This window comes from Panthera onca, chromosome B3, assembly GCF_046562875.1.
Source record: "Panthera onca isolate mPanOnc1 chromosome B3, mPanOnc1 haplotype 2, whole genome shotgun sequence".
Taxonomy (NCBI): domain Eukaryota; kingdom Metazoa; phylum Chordata; class Mammalia; order Carnivora; family Felidae; genus Panthera; species Panthera onca.
In genome coordinates, this window is record NC_138344.1 from 51971311 (window position 1) to 51997122 (window position 25812).

General features: G+C 42.7%; 1 protein-coding gene across 4 annotated transcripts in view; it reads left to right on the forward strand.

Moving 5' to 3' along the window:
* The window catches only part of GNB5 (G protein subunit beta 5), a 58796-nt gene extending 36002 nt beyond the window's left edge, over nt 1-22794 (forward strand). For all 4 annotated transcript variants that reach the window (XM_060618504.3, XM_060618508.3, XM_060618507.3 and 1 more), the window contains 6 exons: nt 13612-13755; nt 15294-15385; nt 17925-17973; nt 19975-20071; nt 20996-21162; nt 22415-22794. In XM_060618504.3, coding sequence (XP_060474487.1) covers nt 13612-13755; nt 15294-15385; nt 17925-17973; nt 19975-20071; nt 20996-21162; nt 22415-22426 — 561 coding nt within the window. In that variant the 3' untranslated portion in view covers nt 22427-22794. The remainder of the gene's footprint in view (nt 1-13611; nt 13756-15293; nt 15386-17924; nt 17974-19974; nt 20072-20995; nt 21163-22414) is intronic.
* The last annotated feature ends 3018 nt before the right edge of the window (nt 22795-25812 follow it).

Sequence of the window (25812 nt, forward strand, 5' to 3'; positions counted from 1 at the left end):
AAGCAGGACTTGACATCTGGAAGGTTATAAGCTAACAGCTCTGCTCAGAGAGCGGGAAGGCTGGAGGACAAGGGGAGGGAGAGTTGTTGAGCCCTGGATGACAGAGCTCAGCTTGGCGGGGAACAAAGGCGCTCGCCAGCGCCACCTCCCTCACCCATCCCCCAGCCAAAATCCCAAAGGGAACCAGTTCCTGCCAGGGAACTTGCTTGCACCGCGCAAACACCCAAAGCTGTGCTTCTTCGGATCCATCCCTCAGGCGGGTCTGACTCCCTCCTGGTGCCGCAGGGCCCCTCCTGAAGCGGATCTCCGAAGGAAAAGCAAGCTGAGCCTGCCCCTCCCGCCGCTGTGCACCTTGCCGATCCACCCCAGCTAATAGGCCAGATCCCCAGCACCACAAGCCTGTCAGTGTGCAAGTAGCCCAGATGGGCCACGCCACCTCACAGTGAATCCCGCCCCTAGGAGAGGGGAAGAGAAGGCACACACCAGTATGACTGTGGCCCCAGTGGTGGGCTGGGGGCAGACATCAGGTCTGACTGCGGCCCCGCCCACCAACGCAAGTTAATCAAGACAGCACAGGGGAAGTGCCCTGCAGGTCCGCACCACTCCAGGGACTATCCAAAATGACAAAACGGAAGAATTCCCCTCAAAAAAACCTCCAGGAAATAACAACAACTAACGAACTGATCAAAAAGGATTTAAACAATATAACAGAAAGTGAATTTAGAATAATAGTCATAAAATTAATCGCTGGGCTTGAAAACAGTATAGAGGACAGCAGAGAATCTATTGCTACAGAGATCAAGGGACTAAGGAACAGTCAGGAGGAGCTAAAAAATGCTATAAACGAGCTGCAAAATAAATTGGAAGCAACCACGGCTCGGATTGAAGAGGCAGAGGAGAGAATAGGTGAACTAGAAGATAAAATTATGGAAAAAGAGGAAGCTGAGAAAAAGATAAAAAAATCCAGAGGTATAAGGGGAAAATTAGAGAACTAAGTGATGCACTAAAGAGAAATAATCTACGCATAATTAGCATTCCAGAGGAGGAAGAGAGAGAGAAAGGTGCTGAAGGTGTACTTGAAGAAATAATAGCTGAGAACTTCCCTGATCTAGGGAAGGAAAAAGGCATTGAAATCCAAGAGGCACAGAGAACTCCCTTCAGACGTACTTGAATCGATCTTCTGCACGACATATCATAGTGAAACTGGCAAAATACAAGGATAAAGAGAAAATTCTGAAAGCAGCTAGAGATAAACGTGCTCTAACATATAAAGGGAGACCTATAAGACTCGTGACCGATCTCTCTATTGAAACTTGGCAGGCCAGAAAGGAATGGCAGGAAATCTTCCATGTGATGAACAGAAAAAATATGCAGCTGAGAATCCTTTATCCCGCAAGTCTGTCATTTAGAATAGAAGGAGAGATAAAGATCTTCCCAAACAAACAAAAACTGAAGGAATTCGTCACCACTAAACCAGCCCTACAAGAGATCCTAAGGGGGATCCTGTGACACAAAGTACCAGATACATCACTACAAGCATGAAACCTACAGACATCACAATGACTCTAAACCCATGTCTTTCTATAATAACACTGAATGTAAATGGACTAAATGCACCAACCAAAAGACATAGGCTATCAGAATGGATAAAAAAACAAGACCCATCTATTTGCTGTCTACAAGAGACTCATTTTAGACCTGAGGACACCTTCAGATTGAGAGTGAGGGGATGGAGAACTATTTATCATGCCACTGGAAGTCAAAAGAAAGCTGGAATAGCCATATTTATATCAGACAAACTAGACTTTAAATTAAAGGCTGTAACAAGAGATGAAGAAGGGCATTATATAATAATCACAGGGTCTATCCATCAGGAAGAGCTAACTATTATAAATGTCTATGCGCCGAATACAGGAGCCCCCATATATATAAAACAATTACTCACAAACATAAGCAACCTTATTGATAAGAATGTGGTCATTGCAGGGGACTTTAACACTCCACTTACAGAAATGGATAGATCATCTAGACACACGGTAAATAAAGAAACAAGAGCCCTGAATGATACATTGGATCAGATGGACTTGACAGATAGATTTAGAACTCTGCATCCCAAAGCAACAGAATATACTTTCTTCTCGAGTGCACATGGAGCATTCTCCAAGATAGATCACATACTGGGTCACAAAACAGCCCTTCATAAGTATAAAAGAATTGAGATCATACCATGCACACTTTCAGACCACAATGCTGTGAAGCTTGTAAACAACCACAGGAAAAAGTCTGGAAAACCTCCAAAAGCATGGAGGTTAAAGAACACCCTACTAAAGAATGAGTGGGTCAACCAGGCAATTAGAGAAGAAATTTAAAAATATATGGAAACAAACAAAAATGAAAATACAACAATTCAAATGCTTTGGGATGCAGTGAAGGGAGTCCTGAGAGGAAAATACATTGCAATCCAGGCCTATCTCAAGAAACAAGAAAAACCCCAAATACAAAATCTAACAGCACACCTAAAGGAAATAGAAACAGAACAGCAAAGGCAGCCTAAACCCAGCAGAAGAAGAGAAATAATAAAGATCAGAGAAGAAATAAAAAATATAGAATCCAAAAAAACTGTAGAGCAGATCAACGAAACCAAGAGTTGTTTTTTTGAAAACATAAACAAAATTGATAAACCTCTTGCCAGGCTTCTCAAAAAGAAAAGGGAGATGACCCAAATAGATAAAATCATGAATGAAAATGGAATTATTACAACCAATCCCTCAGAGATACAAGCAGTTATCAGGGAATACTATGAAAAATTATATGCCAACAATCTGGACAACCTGGAAGAAATGGACAAATTCCTAAACACCCACACACTTCCCAAACTCAATCAGGAGGAAATAGAAAGCTTGAACAGACCCATAACCAGCGAAGAAATTGAATCAGTTATCAAAAACGTCCCAACAAATAAGAGTCCAGGACCAGATGGCTTCCCAGGGGAGTTCTATCGTACATTTAAAGCAGAGATAATACCAATCCTTCTCAAGCTATTCCAAAAAATAGAAGGGAAGAAAAACTTCCAGACTCATTCTATGAAGCCAGTATTACTTTGATTCCTAAGCCAGACAGAGACCCAGTAAAAAAAGAGAACTACAGGCCAATATCCCTGATGAATATGGATGCAAAAATTCTCAATAAGATACTAGCAAATCGAATTCAACAGCATTTAAAAAGAATTATTCACCATGATCAAGTGGGATTCATTCCTGGGATGCAGGGCTGGTTCAACATTCACAAATCAATCAACATGATACATCACATTAAGGAAAGAAAAGATAAGAACCATATGATCCTGTCAATCGATGCAGAAAAGGCCTTTGACAAAATTCAGCAACGTTTCTTAATAAAAACCCTCGAGAAAGTCGGGATAGAAGGATCATACTTAAACATCATAAAAACCATTTATGAAAAGCCCACAGCTAATATCATCCTCAATGGGAAAAACTGAGAGCTTCTTCCCTGAGATCAGGAACACGACAGGGATGTCCACTCTCACCGCTGTTGTCTAACATAGTGTTGGAAGTTCTAGCATCAACAATCAGACAACAAAAGGAAATCAAAGGCATCAAAATTGGCAAAGATGAAGTTAAGCTTTCACTTTTTGTAGATGACATGATATTATACATGGAAAATCCGATAGACTCCACAAAAAGTCTGCTAGAACTCATACATGAATTTAACAAAGTTGCAGGATACAAAATGTACAGAAATCAGTTGCATTCTTATACACTAATAATGAAGCAACAGAAAGACAAATAAAGAAACTGATCCCATTCACAATTGCACCAAGAAGCATAAAATACCTAGGGATAAATCTAACCAAAGATGTAAAAGATCTGTATGCTGAAAACTATAGAAAGGTTATGAAGGAAATTGAAGAAGATATAAAGAAATGGAAAAACATTCCGTGCTCATGGATTGGAAGAATAAATATTGTCAAAATGTCAATACTACCCAAAGCTATCTACACATTCAATGCAATCCCAATCAAAATTGCACCAGCATTCTTCTCGAAACTAGAACAAGCAATCCTAAAATTCATTTGGAACCACAAAAGGCCCCGAATAGCCAAAGTAATTTTGAAGAAGAAGACCTAAGCAGGAGGCATCACAATCCCAGACGTTAGCCTCTACTACAAAGCTGTCATCATCAAGACAGCATGGTATTGGCACAAAAACAGACACATCGACCAATGGAATAGAAAAGAAACCCCAGAACTAGACCCACAAACGTATGGCCAACTAATCTTTGACAAAGCAGGAAAGAACATCCAATGGAAAAAAGACAGTCTCTTTAACAAATGGTGCTGGGAGAACTGGACAGCAACATGCAGAAGATTGAAACTAGACCACTTTCTCACACCATTCACAAAAATAAACTCAAAATGGATAAAGGACCTGAATGTGAGACAGGAAACCATCAAAACCCTAGAGGAGAAAGCAGGAAAAGACCTCTCTGACCTCAGTCGTAGCAATTTCTTACTTGACACATCCCCAAAGGTCAGGGAATTAAAAGCAAAAATGAACTACTGGGACCTTATGAAGGTAAAAAACTTCTGCACAGCAAAGGAAACAACCAACAAAACTAAAAGGCAACCAACGGAATGGGAAAAGATATTTGCAAATGACATATCGGACAAAGGGCTACTATCCAAAATCTGTAAAGAGTTCACCAAACTCCACACCCGAAAAACAAATAACCCAGTGAAGAAATGGGCAGAAAACATGAATAGATACTTCTCTAAAGAAGACATCCGGATGGCCAACAGGCACATGAAAAGATGCTCAACGTCGCTCCTCATGAGGGAAATACACATCAAAACCACAGTCAGATATCACCTCACGCCAGTCAGAGTGAAATGAAAATCAGGAGACTATAGATGCTGGAGAGGATGTGGAGAAACGGGAACCCTCTTGCACTGTTGGTGGGAATGCAAACTGGTGCAGCCGCTCTGGAAAGCAGTGTGGAGGTTCCTCAAAAAATTAAAAATAGACCTACCCTATGACCCAGCAATAGCACTGCTAGGAATTTACCCAAGGGATACAGGAGTACTGATGCATAGGGGCACTTGTACCCCAATGTTTATAGCAGCACCCTCAACAATAGCCAAATTATGGAAAGAGCTTAAATGTCCATCAACTGATGAATGGATAAAGAAATTGTGGTTTATGTACACAATGGAGTACTATGTGGCAATGAGAAAGAATGAAATATGGCCCTTTGTAGCAATGTGGATGGAACTGGAGAGTGTTATGCTAAGTGAAATAAGCCATACAGAGAAAGACAGATACCATATGTTTTCACTCTTATGTGGATCCTGAGAAACTTAACAGAAGACCATGGGGGAGGGGAAGGAAAAAAAAAAAAAGAGGTTAGAGTGGGAGAGAGCCAAAGCATAAGAGACTGTTAAAAACTGAGAACAAACTGAGGGTTGGTGGGGGGTGGGAGGGAGGGGAGGGTGGGTGATAGGTATTGAGGAGGGCACCTTTTGGGATGAGCACTGGGTGTTGTATGAAAACCAATTTGACAATAAATTTCATATATTGAAAAAAAAATGGTGCTAGGAAAACTGGACAGCAACATGTTAAAGAATGAAACTGGACCACTTTCTTATACCATACACAAAAATAAACTCAAAATGGATTAAAGAGTTAAACATGAGAACTGAAAACATAAAATTCCTAGAAGAAAACATAGGCAGTAATTTCTTTCTCTGCACTGACAGTGCCGAGCCCGATGTAGGGCTCAAACTCATCAACTGTGAGATCGTGACCTGAGCCGAATGCAGAGTTGGATTCTTAACTAAGAATGGAATTGTTTTCTTAATTTCTCTTTCTGCTGCTTCACTATTAGTGTATAGAAATGCAACAGATTTCTGTATATTAAGTTTGTATCCTGCAACTTTACTGAATTCATTTATCAGTTCTAGTAGTTTTTTTGCTAGAGTCTTTAGGGTTTTCTATATATACTCTAATGTCATCTGTAAATATTGACAGTTTAACTTCTTTCTTACCAATTTGGATGCCTTTTCTTTCTTTTTCTTGTCTGATTGCTGTAGCTAGGACTTCCAGTACTATGTTAAGTAAAAAGGTTGAGAGTGGACATCCTGTCTTGTTCCTGATCTTAGAGGAAAAACTGTCAGTTTTACACCTTTGAATATGATGTTAGCTGTGTGTTTTCATTTATGGCCTTAATTATGTTGTGGTATGTTCCCTCTAAGCCTACTTTGTTGAGAGTTTTTATCATGAATAGATGTTAAAGACTGTCAAATGCTTTTTATTCATCTACTGAGATGATCATAAGCTTTTCCTCCTCTCTCTTGTTAATGTCAGGTATCATATTGATTGGCTTGTGAATATTGAACCACCCTGATCTCTGGAATAAATCCTACTTGATCATGATTTTTTAAAATATATTGTTGGATTCAGTTTCAGTTTGCTAATATTTTGTTGAGGATTTTTGCATCTGTGTTTATCAGAGATATTGGCCTGTGGTTTTCTTTTTTTGTGGTGCCTTTATCTAGTTTTGGTATCAGGATAATGCTAGTTTTGTAGAATGAATTTGGAGCTTTCCTTCCTCTTCTATTTTTTGGAACAGTTGGAGAAGAATAGGTATTAACTCTTCTTTAAATAGTTGGTAGAATTCACCTGTGAATCCATCTGGCCCTGGATTTTTGTTTTTTGGGATTTTTTGTTTATTATTATTATTATTACTAACTCAATTTCATTACTAGTAACCAGTCTGTTCAAATTTTCTTTTTTCTTAATTTCTTTACTAAAAGTTTTTTTTATGTTTATTTTTGAGAGACAGAGAGAGACAGAGTGCAAGTGGGGGAGGGGCAGAGAGAGAGGGAGACACAGAATCTGAAGCAGTCTCCAGGTTCTGAACTGTCAGCACAGAACCCAACCCATGAACTATGACATCATGACCCGAGCTGAAGTCAGATGCTTAACCGACTGAACCACCCAGGCACCCTTGTTCAAATTTTCTACTTCTTCCTGACTCTGTTTTGGAAAGTTACATGTTTCTAGGAATTTATCCATTTCTTCTAGATTATCCAATTCATTAGCATATAATTTTTCATAACATCCTCTTAAAATCCTTTGTGTTTTTCTGGTGTCAGTTTTTATTTCTTCTCCTTCATTTCTGATTTTATTTGAATTTTGTCTTTCTTTTTTTTTTTTTTTTTTGTGAGTGAGGCTAAAGGTTTATCAATTTTGTTGATCTTTTCAGAGAACCAGCTCCTGGTTTCATCAATGTGTTCTATTGTTTTTTTAGTCTCTATGTCATTTACTTCTCCTCTAATTTTTATTATTTCCTTCCTTCTACTGGCTTTGGACTTTGTTCTTTTTCTCGTTCCTTTAGGTATAAGATTAAGTTGTTTATTTGAGCTATTTCTTCATTCTTGAAGTATGCCTGTATTGCTATAATTTTCCCTCTTAGAATAGTTTTTGCTGTATCCCAACAATTTTGGCCTATTGTGTTCTATTTTCATTTGTTTCCATGTATTTTTTAATTTCCTCTTTGATTCCTTAGTTGACCCATCCATTAAATATAGTAGCCTGTTTTTTAGCCTCCATGTGTTCTTTCCAGATTTTTTCTTATGATTGATTTCTAGCTTCATACCATTGTGCTTGGAAAAGATGAATGATGTTATTTCAGTCTTTCTGAATTTACTGAAACTTGTTTAGTGGCCAACATGTGATTTATTCTGGAGAATGTTCTTTGTGCACTTGAAAACAATGTACATTCCACTGTTTTTGAATGGAATATTCTGAATGTATATGTTAGGTCTATCTCGTCCGATGTGTCATTCAAAGCCATTGTCGGTTCATTTTCTGCCTGGATGATCTATCCATTGATATAAGTGGGGTGTTAAAAGTCCCATATTATTATTATATTACTGTCAATTTCTTCCTTTATGTCTGTTAATAGTTGCTTTATTTATTGAGGTGCTCCTATGTAGGTGCATAGATATTTACAATTGTTATATTTTCTTGTTGTTTTTTTTTCCTTTGTCATTATGTCCTTCTTTGTCTCGTTAGTCTTTGTTTTATTTTTTAAAAGTTTTTAAGTTTATTTATTTATTTTGAGAGAAAGAGAGTGCGAGGGATACAGGCAGAGAGAGAGGGGAGAACGCAGAACCCGATGCGGGGCTCGAACTCACAAACCGTGAGATCATGACCTGAGCTGAGATCAGCAGTTGGACACTTAACCAACTGAGCCACCCAGGTGCCCCTCTTTGTTTTAAAGTCTATTTTGTGCAGTGTAAGTATTGCTAGTCTGATGTCTTTCTTAACTGGAGGGGTGTACTCCAACAGTTGGCTCTAAGAGGAAGCTCCTATTATTTCTCATTGGTTATCATTTTTATTTTTAATCAGCAATGAGGAAAGTTGGGGATACTAATTAATGATAGAGTTGAGATAAACTGCATATCACATTAAACATCCTCCTCTAATTGGCTTGGTGGTCATGGGAGTGGAACAGAGAACCTTCTGAACGGGTAGAAATTCCTATCTTTTCAGTCTGAGTGGTGCTTGCATGAGCTGCTGTACATGAGTAGAACTTCAGTGAGCAGCTGAGCCTCAGAGCTGTGAGCTTTACACACCTCACTGTAGCTACTTCACACTCCTGTTTTAACAGATGCCAAAAGAAAAAGCTTTCAGTAGTAAATCTGTTTCCTACTTTGAATAAACCACAAGGTGAAAACAATACAACTTCAATACTTTGACTAAGGTTTCTTAACAAGTCATAAAAGGATCCTTAGTTTATTCATTCATATCTATTTAGCAAACCTTAGTAGGTGCCCACCACCCACATTGCCAGATACCACTGGGTCTGGGGGTGGACTTGCTGACACCGTCCTATGTTCTCAGGCCCTTCATGGAAACCATCTGTGATTGAACAGCGGGGGAAGCTGAGAGCTCAGAGCGGGAGGGGTGGTCACAAACTTGCTGCAAAGGGCTGCCTGAGCCAGCCTTGGAGGGGGAGGGTGTTGCCAGTGAAGTGTGAGGGCAGCCCAGTGGGAGGCAGGCAGCTGACAGGTGGGCGGGGCCAGATCACAGGGCCCCCTGAATGGGCTGACCCAGAGAAGGGCAGAGAGCCATTGCAAGGGCTGCATCAGATTTGGGTTTCTTTCTTTTTTTTTTTTTTTTTTTTAGTGTTTATTTATTTTTAGAGAGCATGAGTGGGGACGGAGGGGGAGAAAGAGAATCCCAAGCAGGCTCTGCTCTGTCAGCACAGAGCCCCACACGGGGTGGGGGCTCGATCTCATGAACTATGAGGTAATGGCCTGAGCCAAAATCAAGGGTCAGACACTTAACCAATGGAGCCATCCAGGAGCCCTGATTTGGGTTTCTTTTAATGAGGAGAGCCTCTGAGTCAGATTAAAGCCTTCCACGGCCCACCATGGCTTCAGCTGACTGAGGTCAGCAGGGGATGTGAGGCTTGTAGCAGGGAGACCAGGTGACTAGGTGACTTTCATTGCTGACCAGTGTTCGCACCTGTTGCTTACCACCAGGATTCTCAAGGAGTTGTACGGTAGGGGGTGCTATGGCCTGGGCTGGCTGCAGTGGCCAGAACCAGATGTCTTTGGGCCTGAGGAGCAAGCCACTTAAAGCCACACAGGATGTTGAGTCTGGATGAAGGAGAGCTCAGAGGGAGGCAAGAACAATGAGTCTTCGGGCATCTGAAGTCCCTCGGGTTGTGTCCCACCACCCTCGCTTTGTGTGGCCACGGGTGCTGGAAGTGGGGATTAAATGGGGCATCTGTAAGGTAGAAAGTGCTTTCCTCCTAACAAGCAGCTAGCAGCAGGTAGAGAAGGTCCTGCTGGCTATTCCTGTGGGGATGCAATCTGGAAGACAGAGCAACATAAGGTCTTGGCTCAGAGTCAGACAGCTGAGATCAAATCCTGGCTTCACTGTATTCTAACCGGCCAGTCCTAAACAAGGTTTTATTCTGTTTTGTTTTTCTTACCTGCAAGTGAGAATGGTAGTGAATTCCTCCCTCATAAGGGTTTCTGAGGATTAAATGAGGTGATTTGTATAAAATACTTAGTATGGCCCCTGGTAAATATCAATACATTTTAGGTTTTATCACTTTATTATTTATTATTATTAATATTTACACAAAGCTTCCTGGGTGACTCAGATGCATGGCCTGGTTTGCATACCTTAATGAACCTTAAGCTTCCTTATATTTTGGGGATCAAGAATGGAAAAAAAAACTCAAGGAGCTGGTATAAGACTATGGTGTTAAACCTACAAAATCTCTACATTCCAGAATAAATGACTGACAGCAAGTTAGAGGTTCTGTTTAGTGCATTTGTCGTGATGACCATTGGGCTTTTAAATTCTATTTTTACTTATAATGAAGATCACAAACATAATAAAAGTATTTTTAAATATTTTTTTTACTATTAAGGATTTACTCCTAACTTTTAAAAAACTATTAATTTCTTTGATTGAAGAATATGGTATCGAAAATTCCCAAATTAAAGAGCTAGAGTGAGGTAATTGTTTAAAGCAGATTGTTTGGATGTCCCAAAGAAGATGAAGGTTATTGGCCCTTTCCTATAGGACAGGAATGGATGTGGGCCAGGAGGGATGAAAGGGAATTATAGCATATTGTACATGTAAGTACCCAAATTAAGACCCTGGGTCTTAGACCCAGTCTTAAGACCACAAGTCTTGTGTGCTCATAAGTTACTTTTATGAGCCTATGTCATCTTGTTGGGTGTACCCGGGCCTCGTAAAGGAAGCCAAGGAGGATTGAGTCCCGTGGACAGCTGCAGGGGCTTGGCAGCCTTGGAGATTCCCCAAATTTGAAAGCTGCCCCTGTGGGAGCTCTGATGAGGGCCTTGGAGGCCACACCCAAGAAACTTGAACTCTCGGAACCCACCCAGCTCTTGCTCCCGGGAAGAGCTCCGAAGTGACTTCTGGCTGCAAGGAGATTCTAGGCCTCCCCACACTGCCTGGCAGGAAACGCGCTCCAAGATAGTACAGCTGGAGGGTGCAAGGCTAGGGTGGGAATAGATTCCTCTCCTCTCCTAATTGCAGAGAAAAGATATTCTTTTTTTTTTTTTTTTTAACAAAATTTATTGTCAAATTGGTTTCCATACAACACCCAGTGCTCATCCCGACAGGTGCCCTCCTCAATGCCCACCCTCCCCTCATCCACCCTCCCCTCCCTCCCACCCCCCCATCAACCCTCAGTTTATTCTCAGTTTTTAAGAGTATCTTATGATTTGGCTCCCTTCCTCCCTTTTTTTTTTTTCCTTCCCCTCCCCCATGGTCTTCTGTCAAGTTTCTCAGGATCCACATAAGAGTGAAAACATATGGTATCTGTCTTTCTCTGTATGACTTATTTCACTTGGCATAACACTCTCCAGTTCCGTCCACGTTGTTACAAAAGGCCACATTTCATTCTTTCTCATTGCCAAGTAGTATTCCATTGTGTATATAAACCACAATTTCTTTTTAAGTGCTAGGCCCAGGGTATAAGAGAAAAGGGAAGAGAACAGGAAGCAAGGAGAGGAGGCAAGAACACCACCAGCAGAAGGAATTTGGGGGTGCAGTGCGGTCACTGGGTGCACTGTATGCTGGCAGTTCCTAAAGCCCATTTGCTTTCCTCGGCCATCAGTAATTTCCACCCACAGAGGGCTCTCTATGTGGGCACTTTCACTGCAAGAGCCACTTCCTGTGTTGTCTTGTCACCTCATTCAGGCCCTGGGAGCAGCAGGAAGGTGGGGCTTGGGAGGCTGTGCTATCCAGAGCTTAGCCCTTGTGGATCCCCCAACCCTTGGCTGCTCAGGACAAGCTTCCCCAGGCCCTGCAGTATGGGCAGCTGGGTCTGAGAGGCTGTGATCCTGGGATCTCCGCTGCCTTTCTCCCAGCCACATGAGGCTATGCTCAGCTAGAGCCCAAGCCTCACACACACTGGCTGTGATGAAAGTTAAAACCCTAACACCCCTCACCCCAGGTACTGCAGGGTTCCTCTCGCAGTATAGGCCGGCCTGTGTACTTGTAAGTACACTTATCAGACGCTGCTTGAGGGGTGCTGCACTGGTCTTAGACAGATTTCCCTAAAATATGCCTTTGATCTTACCCTCTTGCTTCCCACAGCTCAGTCTGGCCTACAGGCTGAAGTCCTCACTCTATACCAGGCATACCTCTCCTTTGGTGCGGAGATAGGCCTTCACCTGCATGCCCTCCGTCCCCTCCCCTTCACCTGGTCAGCTCTCACTCATCCTTGAAGATCAGCTCAGATGTTACCAGAATGGGTTGATTGCCCCTCCCATGGGCCTGCCTGTACCTCAGCACTTCTCACTCCATTGTGAGTCCTCATCGTCTTGTCTGCCGAGATCCTCGGAAAAACTTGCTATCCAGCAATGTCAAGCTTCTTAGACCTAGTGCAGCAAGGGAGAACCCCAAGTTGACAAAATCTCCATAACATCTCAAAATGAAGAAATCAGGGAAGGATACTTGGAGAGTTTTGGGGTCCAAGCTGGGTGATTTTAAGGTGGGTCTCTCCAGGTAGGAGACTGGTTATAACATTGATAGCTTTGGGTTGGTGAGCCCCACAAAGTAAGAGTCTTGAAGTGAGTATTGTTGAGCAAGCTGTTAGTCTTGATAAATAAGTTGTTGAGTTGGTTTACAGTCTTATCTTGCAGGCGCAGGTATTTCCTGAAGCATGCAGCTAGGTTGTTTTTACTTGGTGTCAGTATTGTCGAACATAGCCCGGGGAAAGTCTTCCTGGTCTCAGAATTGTTTAACACAGGGGTAGGGAATTAGTTTTGTGTCAGTTCTTATGGCCAAGTCTTTTGAACTGAGCTCCAGGAGAGCAGAGACCAAAATATAGTCTTTGTGCAAACCCTGATCAATGCCTGTTAACACAGCACCTGGACGTCATAAGCACACAGCTAATGCTTGTTGAATCCATGAGTGCATGAGTGTGGCCTCATCAGTGGCCCTAGGACCTTCTTGGGCAGCACCCTGCTCTGGAAAGAAGCAGCCACAGGAGAATGTGTCTAAGAAAATGCTGCCTGACCCTGGCTGCTCCGGGTGGGGTCCAGTGATTAGCATTGGTATGACCTCAGATTTTGTGAGAACTGTGGTTCTCAACACCCCCCCTCAGTGCAAATTAACCTGCATCACAGTGGCTGGGGAGCAGTTGGTGTCTGAGAAGCAGTTGGAGCATCCAGCCTGCTTGTGGGAGGCGCTCCAAGTGCTGTTCTACAGCTACTCACGGAGCACTTCCTGCATGCCAACAGGCACACAGCCCTGCAGATCCAGCGCGGAGGCCTTCTGAATTTCCTGCTCTGGAGGGTGCATAAACACACATCTCAAGGACACTGAGACTGTCAAAAATGACCTTTTTTCCCCTCAGTATAGGAGAAATATTTCTATGCTTGAATCCACATATAGCGAGGCATGTGTCCGTGTGTGTTCAAGGAGGCTCCGTCCCCCCTCCACCCCCCCCCATCCAGCTTTAAGCATCTGATTGACTTCCCCTGACAGAAGTCATAATAACAATGCTCTTCCTGTCCTTTTCTGTGGACAGATCCTGACGGCGAGCGGCGATGGCACATGTGCCCTGTGGGACGTGGAGAGCGGACAGCTGCTGCAGAGCTTCCATGGGCACGGGGCCGATGTGCTCTGCTTGGACCTGGCCCCCTCAGAAACAGGCAACACCTTCGTGTCTGGGGTAAACACCCAAGGAAAATCCCTAGGGGCCCTTTTCTCCATGGGAGGCTTATGCTGGCAATTTTGGGGACTGGATCAGACACTTCTCTAGAAGGGGCTGCAGGAATTGTCCTCAGCTCACTTCCACACCCCCGACTCCCACAGCACTGGCATTGCTTGGGGGGCAGTGACAGTGCTGGACTGTGAGGGTCTCCTGCTGCCGACAGTCAGTCTACAGAGGGATCTGGAATGTTCTCCTAGATGAGCAGTAGGTGGAAGAGTTGACCATGTGTTATACATATGTCAGGGGCGAATAAGAACAGAGAACTGAGCAGGCGAACCTGCCTCAGGTCCTGCCTCACTTTAGTCAGGACACTGGTGAGAGAGGACAGTGCTGGACACACCACTGCATGGTGTTTGTAGCTGGAAGACATAAGGGCCCTTTGCTCCAAGCTGCCCATGTGTTAGCGTGGGGCATCAGGTAAGGGCTGTGAGGCCTGTAATCGGCAGGGACCCCATTTTCTTTTTGGGTATTTGGCCCCAACTGTGTATGTTTCATTTCTGTGCCTTTAAATAACTATATTTATCCCTCCTCAACTACACTGTCTTTTCAAATTGTTGTATCCCTGTAGATTATATTGTCTCAGGGCAGTAAACTCCCTCTAGTTTAGTGTCCTCAAAAGATTGGAAGACACTCCTGATTGCTTTGCCCACATTCTCATTAAAGATAATCAGAGTGCTGAATCCCCACAGTGGGTATTCCTGAGATGCCAGTTCTGGTACTTGATCACACTCTTTTCTCTGAGTTGAAACCAGCAACTTAAATACCAACTTTAAGCCATTACTTCTTATTATTTGGCCATTGACAGTCTACATTGTACTACCCAAGCTTGATAGCAGGGTTGCTCTGCAGGAATTTGTCAAATGCTCCTAGAACCATGATAGTATAATGTGAAAACCTCATGTTTATGAATCTCTGGTCATGTTGGCAACCCAGAGAGGGTGTTTACAGGTATTGAGGCAGAAGCCCAGGATGGTGAGTTGCTAGAGATACCCAACTAACTGCTGGCGAGGTCATGACTCCAGCAGCATGCTGCAGAGGTATAGACGGCCCAGCTCCACCTTTGCTCAGGGCTGCCCCATACACCTGAGATGAAGCTGGGCAGTCCCACTGTGCACCCACTGTATGCCTGCCCTCCCCCTGGGCTGAGAGGCAGAGATAAAGAGGAAGGAGGAAGGGGAAAACAGAACAAAGAGAGAAATGCCCAGGAGGAAAGCAGGAAGGAGGCTCTGGAGGGTTTACACCAACTTGGGAAGGTGCGAAAGAAGAAAACATGCTGAAAGAGAAATGTGGGTGCCTTCCGTTGCTCCCCCCACACTCTCAAGACCTGGTTCTGGCTTTCTAAGGGCTTATCAGTTGAGGAAAGCTAATCTCAGAAAAGCATGTTGTCAGCCATTTACCAATGGAAAGGAAATGGCTCTGTTACATAACAGGAACTCATGCCCATCTGTAGACAGTCCTTGCAGTGGCCATAACTCTGGATAACTTTGCATTTGTAGGGATGTGACAAGAAAGCCATGGTGTGGGACATGCGCTCTGGCCAGTGCGTGCAGGCCTTTGAAACACACGAATCCGACATCAACAGTGTCCGGTCAGTGAGTAGAATGTTCACATAACTTCTCTGTTCTGCTGGTAATCCCTGGCCTGGGGTTCCTGCTCAGCCCAGGAACCACCTCCAGACTCAGTTTACCTGGCTGAGAGAGGTCTCTCCAGCAAGAATGGCTGATTTGTGGTGGCACTGAACAGCGTGCCAGATCTCTTGGATATTTTTAATTTAATGGCAGTAGGAGCACTTGATATTATCCTCCCTAAACAGTCAGTATTTCTCATTCATTTATTCAGCAAATATTTATTGAGACTTACATGCTAGACATTGTTCCAGAGACAAGGTCTCTACTTCCCTGCAGGAGGCAAGACAAATACAAATAAACAAATGTACAACTTAATTTAAGGTAGTGATAAGTGTGTTATGAGAAAAGTAAACTAGGCAGATGGGATGGGATGGGTTATTACTTAGGATGATCAGGGAAGACCTCTCTGAGAAAGTGATGTTTGAAAGAGCCAAGGCTTGAGCTGGGGTGGTAAGATGAGATGTGGAGGACTTAACCACAGGCCAGGTAGGGGGTGGCTGACATTGCCTCTGTTTTGCCTTTAAGAGATCACTCTGGCTGCTGTTTGGAGAAGAGATTGTAGGGAAGCAAGAATGGAAGTACTACAGCCAATTAGAAAGTTGTTGTGTGAGTTCAAGAAAGAGGTGATGGTGGCTGGAAGTAAAGAAGACATTGTGGAGACAGAAAGGTCCAGAATTGTGACATTTCTGAGATTTTACCCTAGCTGCAAGCTATCAGTTTAGGCTGCCACAGTGTCCAGCATGCTGGTAGAAGACATGAGACTCCTGAGTGCAAGATTAAGGACGGTTTATTATTACTCCTAGCAATGGCATCAGCCAGGGTATCAGCATTTTTGATGCTGGTTTCCTGAGCCCCAATTCCACAGGGTGAAATGGAGAGGGCCAGATGACACCTGCACAGGCCAGGGGTTGCATTACAGGAGAAGAACCCTGAGCTTGGGAACCCAAACCTTTTATAAGGGTCAGTAAGCAGTGATCCATTTACTAAGACAGGGAAGACTGGAGGAAGTGCAGGTATGAGTCAGTCATTGCACATGGATGATGGAGCTCTGTTTGGGGATATTTACAATTGAGATGCCTGTATACAATGAAGTGGAGACATTGAGTAGGTAGGGATCTATGAACTGGATCCCAAGAGAGAGGTGAGGACTTGACATGTAAATTTGGAAGATGGCACTGTCAAGACGGTATTTGAAATATAATCACCCAAGAATCTTCATTATACTTAGTGAGAAAGCACTAGACTTGTTCTCCTTAAAAGCAAGAACAAGATAACAGTGCTTATTTACGTGAGCAATAGAAATGTTTGCAAGAATTTTCTAGCTCTTTGCCCTCAACTATAAGATAGAGATAAAGGGGAAAGACACTTACTTTTGGCAAATGTGCAGTAATTACCTATAAAATCATAGAAATCTAATACAGATAGTAAATGAAGTTGGTAAGATGCAGGATAGAATATAAAGCCACAAAATAAATTGAATCGTTACATATTCACAAAATAAAGCTTTAAAATGCACATTCTCTCACCCATGCTGTTCCCCCTACCCTGACATCTCTTCCTCTAATATCCATTAGGTCTCAATTTAAACTTCCTTCTCCCCAGGAAGGCTGATTACTGAGAAGGCAATGAGTGTAACATTAATAACCATCATTTGCTGAATGCTTTTTATTTGGCACCATGCTCATTTCTTTGCCTATACTATCTTATTGAATCTCCACAACAGGGAATATGCATTATCATCCTCACTTTTCAAATGAGGAAACTGAGGCTGGGCGAGATGAAGTCCTTTGCCAGAGGTATCACATGTAGCAAGGGATCATTGCATAGATCTGAGCAAGGCTCTGGGTATCTGATTCCAGCATCTGTGTGGATAATCACTTTCTTATCTCTGAGCTGACCCAAGTCCCAGGAATGAGGTGTGTGATCAATGGAAACTACGGTTACAGGGGGCCTGTTCTGTGTTCACTGCCTGGTGCAGACACACGTATTATCTCAGTTACTCCTCACCCACACTGTGCAAGGCCATTGTCACTGTTCCCTACTTATAGGGAAGAAAACTAGAGGTCAGTAGGCCAGCCAGATGAGCTTCCCTTTCTGGCCTCTGTAAAGAGTGGTCCTTGTGTCCCTAGAAGTGGAGATTCTGATTCCAATTCCATGGGCTTCACATGGAACAACCTTTCAGATGATTTCCAGATGATTCTGATGGACATTCAGAATTGGGAATCACCAGGGGTGCCTGGGTGGCTCAGTCGGTTGGGCGTCCAACTTTGGCTCAGGCCATGATCTCACTGTCCATGAGTTTGAGCCCCGCGTCCAGCTCTGTGCTGACAGCTCGGAGCCTGGAGCCTGCTTTGGATTCTGTGTCTCCCTCTCTCTCTCTAGACCTTCCCCGCTCGCACGCTGTCTCTCCCTCTCTAAAAATAAGATAAAAAAAAAAAAAAAGAATTGGGAATCACCACTCTAAATAAAGTGCTTTCTACTCAAACTTTGTCTCTACAGATACTACCCAAGTGGAGATGCCTTTGCTTCAGGATCAGATGATGCTACGGTATGTTTCCAAGTTAGAGAGCTTTTCCTATCTGAGAGAGAGATGCAGTGGTTTAATTTTATTTTTCAAAAAAACTTTTTTTTATTACAGTAGTAATGTGAATTCATTGAGGAAAAGTTGGAAGGGGGATTCAAATATCTTAATCTCCTAACCCAAGAAAAATCACAGTTGGGTGAATTCCTTTCTGTCTTTCTTATTTTTTAACAAAGTGCTTTATAATTTGCTTTTTTTCATTTAGCAATAGACTGTGAACACTTTCGTGTCTCAGTAATTAACTTTTCTACATTATATTTTCTTAGTGATTGAATAGTATTCCATGTTATGGACATGCTATAATGTACTTAACTAGTCAATTTTTGGACATTTAGGTCTTTCAGGGATTTTGTTTTCTGTTAAAAAACGCTGCTATAAGTAAATATTTTTGGTATTTATTATTTCCTTAGAATTAACTCCCAGACATGAACTTGCTAAGTCAAAAATAGACCTACTTTTAAGGCTTTTGATACTAACTGTCAAGTTATGTTGACCTATTTTTCTAGAGAAAAAAGTTGCCTTTGGTGCCCTCAAAACATGTAATATCTTATTATATTATAGTGAGTTTCATCTTAATTTGGTCCTATGGAAGAAAGTACAAAGGGGTAGATTGAATGTTTTAATAATAATAAAGATTTAAAACTTCTGTATGCCAAAAAATGTGTAACAAATTATAAGGGCATACATCTAGGAAAAATTCTTGCCACCTATATGACAGACCAAATTGAAATCTATTAGATATAAATGGGGTTGCATAATCAGTAAGATAATACCCTAATTTTAAAAAAAAGAGGATACAATGCAGACTGTTTACAAAGCAGTAAATCCGACATGGCAAGCACCTGAAAACGTTTTCAGACCACCTGTAACCTAATACATGCAAGTTTAAGTGATCATTGCTCATTTGGATTAGCAGTGAAATGCTGCATCGTGGAGGTGATGTAGTAAAGGAGCCTGGAGTTAGGACCATTGGTACCACCCTTACAGAGGACAGTTTTGCCATACAAATCAAGAGCTTTTGTAACATCTCTACCCTTTGATCTGGTCATACTATTTCTTGGAAACAGTTTTATTCTAAAGACTCTATTCCTTAACTATTGTAAGGGAAACATCAGAGATGTGCATAAAGATTTTTACAGAAGAATGATCATCAAGGGGCACCTGGGTAGCTCAGTTGGTTAAGCATCCAACTGTTGATTTCTGCTCAGGTCATGATCTCACAGTTTGTGAGTTTGAACCCCACATGGGGCTCCTTGTTAACAATGCAGAGCCTGCTTGGGATTCTCCCTGCCTCTCCCCTGCTCGTGCATTCTCTCTCCACCTCTCTCTCTCTTTCTATCAAAAATAAGAAACTTAAAAAAAAAAGAATGGTCATTAACCTTTTATTTATAAAAGAGAAAAATTAGATAACAATCAAAAGGCATGGCTAAACATATTCTGATATATCCACATGAGGAATATGCAACAACCATGTTAGTCATGTGGTTTTGAAGATTATTTAATGATATGAGAAAAAAAACTCATAACCTAATGTTAATAGAATTATGAGATATCCATTCCATTTAAATACACACACAAAATGGAAATAAGACTGAAGGAAATAGCCTAGATGTTAGTAAATACTTTCAGGATTTGGGGTGGTTTTTATTTCCTTCTTTAGGCATTTCTGCATTTTTCTGTATTTTCTACAATAAATATGTATCTTTTATCAGAAAAAAAGAAGGGTTTAATTTTTGCTTTTGTACCCCAAAAGTCTTCTGTATTTGCTGTTTCTTTGAATCTGTACTGATCCATGCAGATTATTAGGAATCAGAATTAAGGGAGAAACTACTAGGGGAGAAAACTGGAGATATATCCCTTATCCCTCAAACTACACAAGCCACCATCACCTGCATATAGCCTTGTGGTCATCTCTTCACCAACCCAGAGCCAGAAATAAGTGCTTCTTTATCTTCTTTGTCACACCAGTGTCGCCTCTACGACCTCCGGGCAGACAGGGAGGTCGCCATCTATTCCAAAGAGAGTATCATATTTGGAGCATCCAGTGTGGACTTCTCCCTCAGTGGTAAGATTTTATTTCAGAAACATTCCTGGGACTGTAAGACAGGACCTAAATGAAACCCAGCTCTCGATCCAGCTTTCAGCTGAACTTCCTATGAACCAGTGTGTTAAGCAATCTACATCTGCACCAGTTTTCTTCCACGACCCCCCACCCCACCTCACCCTACCTGAAGTGGCCTCCCCTATCCTGTTCATTTTAAGGGAGATGAAGGCTATGCCCACCTAATGCTGTTCTTTGAGACAATGCTGTATGAAACTTCCTATCTGTAGTGCCTTTAATTAGTCATTTCCTCCTCGGCCTTCCATTCTCCCCTTCATACCTTCAGAGGTGGAGGGGGTGAAGCAGCAGTCCCCTTTCTCAATGCCCCGAAGCTCATGGCTCCTCTGACCTCACTGCTGGGGAGGCTGCTAGTGAAAGAGCAGCACTGATAGGACCATTCAGTTTCCCCAGACACAGCCCCCATTCTGCATCCATGCTTTTATGCGTGCAAGCTGCTTTGCTGCCTACGGTATCTTTTGCCTCCCTTCTCTGCCTGGTGAACTCCTACTTAGCCCTCATGAGCCAACTCATGTCCTTCCTCTTCAGTGCCCTCCTTGATCCCCCTTCCTCCATGGTCACACAGCACTTCACACACAGCTAAGCACTTCCATTACAGCCCTTATCACCTAGTGCTACCATGTGTTTAATTTAGGTGTTTGCCTGCCTGCCTGCCTGCCTGCCTGCCTACCACCACCACCACCATCCACAAGGGACAGCAACTTCTCTGAATCCCCAGGGCAAAGCACAGTGCCTGGCACATAGCAGGCACTAAATCACTGTTGAATGAATGAATGGGCAAGTGACTGCTTGAGTGAGTCAGTGAAAGTCATGAAAAGAAAAACAAAGGGAGGAACTGGTTCAGTAAACATCATGTCCTTCTACTTTGAGGTCGCCTGCTGTTTGCTGGATACAATGATTATACCATCAATGTCTGGGATGTTCTCAAGGGGTCCAGAGTCTCCATCCTGTTTGGACATGAAAACCGCGTTAGCACTCTACGAGTTTCCCCCGATGGGACTGCTTTCTGCTCAGGGTCATGGGATCATACCCTAAGAGTAAGAGAGCAGCTCTTCTGTTTTACTGTGTGTGTGAGAGGAGAAGTGATTGGCCTTCTTAAAGCAGAGACTGAGGGCAATGTAGGCTGGGCTGTGTCAGCCGGAAAGAGCTCTAACTTCAGCTCTATGGCCACAGAAGGGATGAGTTGCCTGGGGAGATAGTGAATTCCCCCTCAATGCAAGTGTTCAGGCATAGATTAAACTGTGTATCAGCATGTAACTGAGGTAATAATTGAGGTAGGTGATCCAAAAGATTCCCTTTGATCCTACAAGTAGGATTCTTCTGATTCTAGCCTTTGGCAAACCACAGAGTGCCCCCAATAGTTCAGGGTTCTTATCCCACGGTGACATAGCCCTGTGAGACCCACAGGGGGGCTTTAGGGGACCCATGAAGCTCCTGAAATTATATGTCATATTTCATGTGTGTCCGTTTTTCTGGTAAAAGTGTCCTCTTGGCTTTCATCAGATTCTCAAAGAGCTCTATGATTTTGTTGGATGTTGGCTCCCCAGAAATATCTCCAAAATAGCCTGTTCATAATGCAAAACTAAATTTAGGGGACAAAGCACAAACGTGACAATCTTAGTGGCAGTCTTAGAAGGGGATAACAAAGACAGATGTTTATGAGGTGCGGGGCTGGGGAGTCTGGTTTAAGACCAGATGCAGGGATTTAATTAGGATTGGACAAATTTGTGGCATAATAGTTTAAAGATTGCTGGACACAGTGTTGGGGGAGGAAGAGGATTTTGAAGACAGTCTTGAAAAGTAACCAATCATTTTTGATGCTCTGTGTTGGCCTGAGAGAGGTCTTCTCTAAAGAGAGTAGTCGAGTCATCTACTCTTAGGATAAATACATTAAAGGATTTTTGTGAAGTTCCTAAAAACAACAAAGTTTTCTGTGACTTTATCTTCCTGGGCAAGTTTCCTAAATTAGTAGTCATGTTAATGTACTCAGTGTGGGTACAGATGGTTTTGGTACTTAGCCTAAGAGTTATAAGTCCCTAATAAGAAAGCACAGATGCCCTTCAGATGATTAACTAAGTGGGGCTGGGGGAATAGGTCCAAAGAAGTACCTTTGAGTTACCAGGAGTAAGGTGTAATCCATCCAAGACATGTGAGTGCTTTATTTTGGATGTGGGGTGTGAGTGTGTGTGTGTGTGTTTAATGTTGATTTTCTCTCTTTAAACTCCAGTTTTGTAAGTCATTAACTACTAAGGGACTACAAATTATCTGTTTGTGTTCGTGTCTTTGCAGGTCTGGGCTTAATCGTCTCTTCACAATGCACACCTGAGAGTAGAATTTGAAATCATCATATGTAAACAGATCTTTCTTCTAGAGGATCTGAGGGCTACTGCAACTTAGCTTAAAGGAGCAACTCTATGGCTGAAGTTCACTCAGCGTCCCCAATATTACCATTAAAACTACCACCCTTGGAAAGATACTGGTGTGAGCCTCCAGCACTAGGACACCTTCAAGTACAGTGTTTTGCATTTTGAACACTTTTTAAAATTTATCCATTTTTAAGGTTATTCTAGTTATATAGTCTCATCTCATTCTATTACCAACAGGATTCAGCATTTAATATATCCTGTAGTACTTCCTTAAATGAAATTTCTTTTCAGAGCACTTTAAAATCTGATTCCTCTCAGTGTGCACTGTCTTTGGAACCTTCCTCTAGAAGTGCTGATCTTAATGCACTACATGAGGCAGACTGTGCTGACTAGTCTGTGATAGAAGATTCCAATTCCAAATGTAATTGGAAAATAATCACTTTTTTTAAAGTTTATTTATTTATTTTGAGAGAGAGTATATGTGCATGCGTGGGGGAAAGGCAAAGAGAGAGGGAGAGAGAGAGAATCCCAAGCAGACTCTGTGCTGTCAGCGCAGACCCCAATGCAGGGCTCGATCTCACGAACCTGTGAGATCGTGACCTGAGCCGAAATCAAGAGTTGGATGCTTAACCTACTGAGCTACCCAGGTGCCCCTGGACATAATCACTTTGTAAAAATTTTTTTATTGTAATAATTTCTTTTTCAGTCTGGTAGTGTCTTTTTCAGATCAAACATTTCCATCTCTGTGAACAGTTCTAAATGAAGGAGAGATAGGCATTGAGTGGACAGGATGTTTGATTTATGAATTCTGTGATGATGCAATCACTTGGACAGGATATTTCCTGTCATTGAAGAGTAAAGCTGAATGCTGTTTGTGACACAAATGCTTCTCAGAGCAACCAGAACCTTTCTGTGCAGGAACACAAGACCGCAAACTTATTTAAAAACCTGTTAGTAATAGTAGATGTTCTAGAATTAATAGCATCCACTCAGGCTAAAGTAGATCATATCCATATAAAGTATATTCATATTTATTGCATTGAAAAAGTAATTACATATGCAAATTAACTGATAGGTCTTGAGTAATAATGTCTTTGCTGCTCTTATATTGAGAAAAAATAACATAAAAAATACCTTGTCTTTATTTGAAATTCAGCATTTCCTTCTGGAAGACACCAAGAATTTTTGTTATGGGATCCCTTTGTCCTTTTTTGTTTTTAAGGTGTTGAGGGCTCTTCTTTCATTCATAAACATGACCTGCATTACTTAATCAAACAGAAGGTCACCTCACACACCAAAAATCATTCCCGGTGGAGGCCTGCCCTGGGGGTGGTCTGGGGTCCTGTGGTGCCCTTGGGCTTGTGTGCTGAGGGCCCTTGGTCATCCAGTCTCCTCTCTTGGCCCTGCTCCAGCCTGGCCCTTCTCCTAGTAGTAGTTCTGGCCCTGCTGTTCAGAGAGGCCCTCCGAGAGCTGGAGCAGGGCATGGCCATCAGACAGGTCTGGCCCTGGGCTTCCTGCAAACATCAGGGTGTATGCCAGGCCCGCCCTCAAAGCTACTGGTTTAGGTATCATAATGGGCCAGTCAAAAATAAGCTAGGCTAGCTTTTCCATTAATTATTTTTAAGTAAATATAATGGTTAGATTCAGTCATTTGCCAAGCAAACATTTTACTGAGGGTTTTACTACACAGCAGGCCTTGGGGTAGAGAGAGAAATGTACAAGGCCCCTGCTTGACTCCAAAGAGCCCAGAATGAGCCACCTTCTCTCCCCTTGCCCAGTGGAATCCAGTCTGGGCAAGGGCTCAGGGAAATGGGCCTAGCCAGCTCCTGCCAGCTGATTAAGGGTCAGGCCCCTGAGTGTGTCTCACAGAATTCCCAAGCTGCACTCCCAGAACATCCCAGAGTTTGTTCCTGGTCTCCTAGTTATAGCATCCCCTTCCCTCTCTCCTACAGACACTTTAGTGTCTCTGCACTCTGACCTGGACCTCCTAGAAGTGAAGGAATACAGGACAAAAGAAAAGTCACCTAGACTATGGGGAGGCAAATTCAAGGTTATGTTTGGAGAGGCAGAGAGCATCTTCAGTATATGTGCAAAAATGGCCCATAACTTTCCAATCAAAAAAGCTTTGGGGAAAAAAAAAATGATGAACGTATTCCCTAGAACACTCACTTACCCACGTTGGCAGTAAACCACCGCCCACCGTAAGTATTTGATTTCACAGTGGGTGTTGTTTAGTATTTATTAATGAAATACTTGGTTTGGAATATACCACACCATGTGGGGACTCCAGGGTAACTCCGGTAATAAATTGTATTTTGCATATTGAAAATAAGGCTGAGTGGAGTTTTTTAATCAGTTTTTCTTCTCTTTCCTTTTTTTTTTTTTAAAGGATTTGGGGGCAAGCTACCAAACCAATTGTGGTGAAGGGTCCATATGAATGTACCCTTGGGTGTGCACAGCTAGAGAATGGTTAGGCAAAAAGGGTGGGTCAGGTAAGGAGGGGGTGTGGTGATGGACATTTATGGGAAATACCTGTGAACTGAAATCAAGGCAGTTGCTTTGGCGCTGCCGGCCTCGCAGAAGTGGGGCCCAGCTGCCAGCCCTCTTCTGGAATGAGCTAGAGACCAGAGGCAGGCGCTCCCTATCTACTTCCCTCTTTCACCCCTGGACCTCCTCCACACCTTCCCTAGATTACAAGTGGCTTAAAGGCAGCAAAATGTCATAAAGGTGTTTGTGCCCCGGACTCTCACGGTTACTTGGCCAGCTGACTGGAAGGTGGCACCACTGACACCAGGACCCATCTGTAAGTTAGATGGGGATAGCATGGTGACAAAGGGTGTGCACCTAGGTTCAGACCCAGCTGTACCTCTATCATAGGATACATGATACCTGAATTTCTCAGCCTCAGTTTCCTCATGTGTAGAATGGGAGAACACTAAAATATGTAAAGCACCTACCTCAGCCTTTGGCGCATCTTTAACAACAGTTCCCTGTTTCCTCCATCTGTCCACCATCCTTCCTGCCCCACCACCCCTTCCTACCCCCCCCCTTCTCTTTTTCCCATGCCTACCCCCTGCCTCCATCTCCTCTGGTCCTCACTATTTCCCTTCCCTTGCTTTTTCTTCACTTCAGCCCTCCCCCCATTTCCTCCCCCTCCTTAAGCAGCCCCCAATCATGTATCAAAGTAGTAATTATCATCCAGTAGAGATTCATCTGGGCCAGTGGTTCTTAAGGTATTTGGTCTTAATGATCCCTCTACATTCTTAAAAATTATTGAGTTTTGGTTATGTGGATTATATCTATTGTATCTATTATCATATT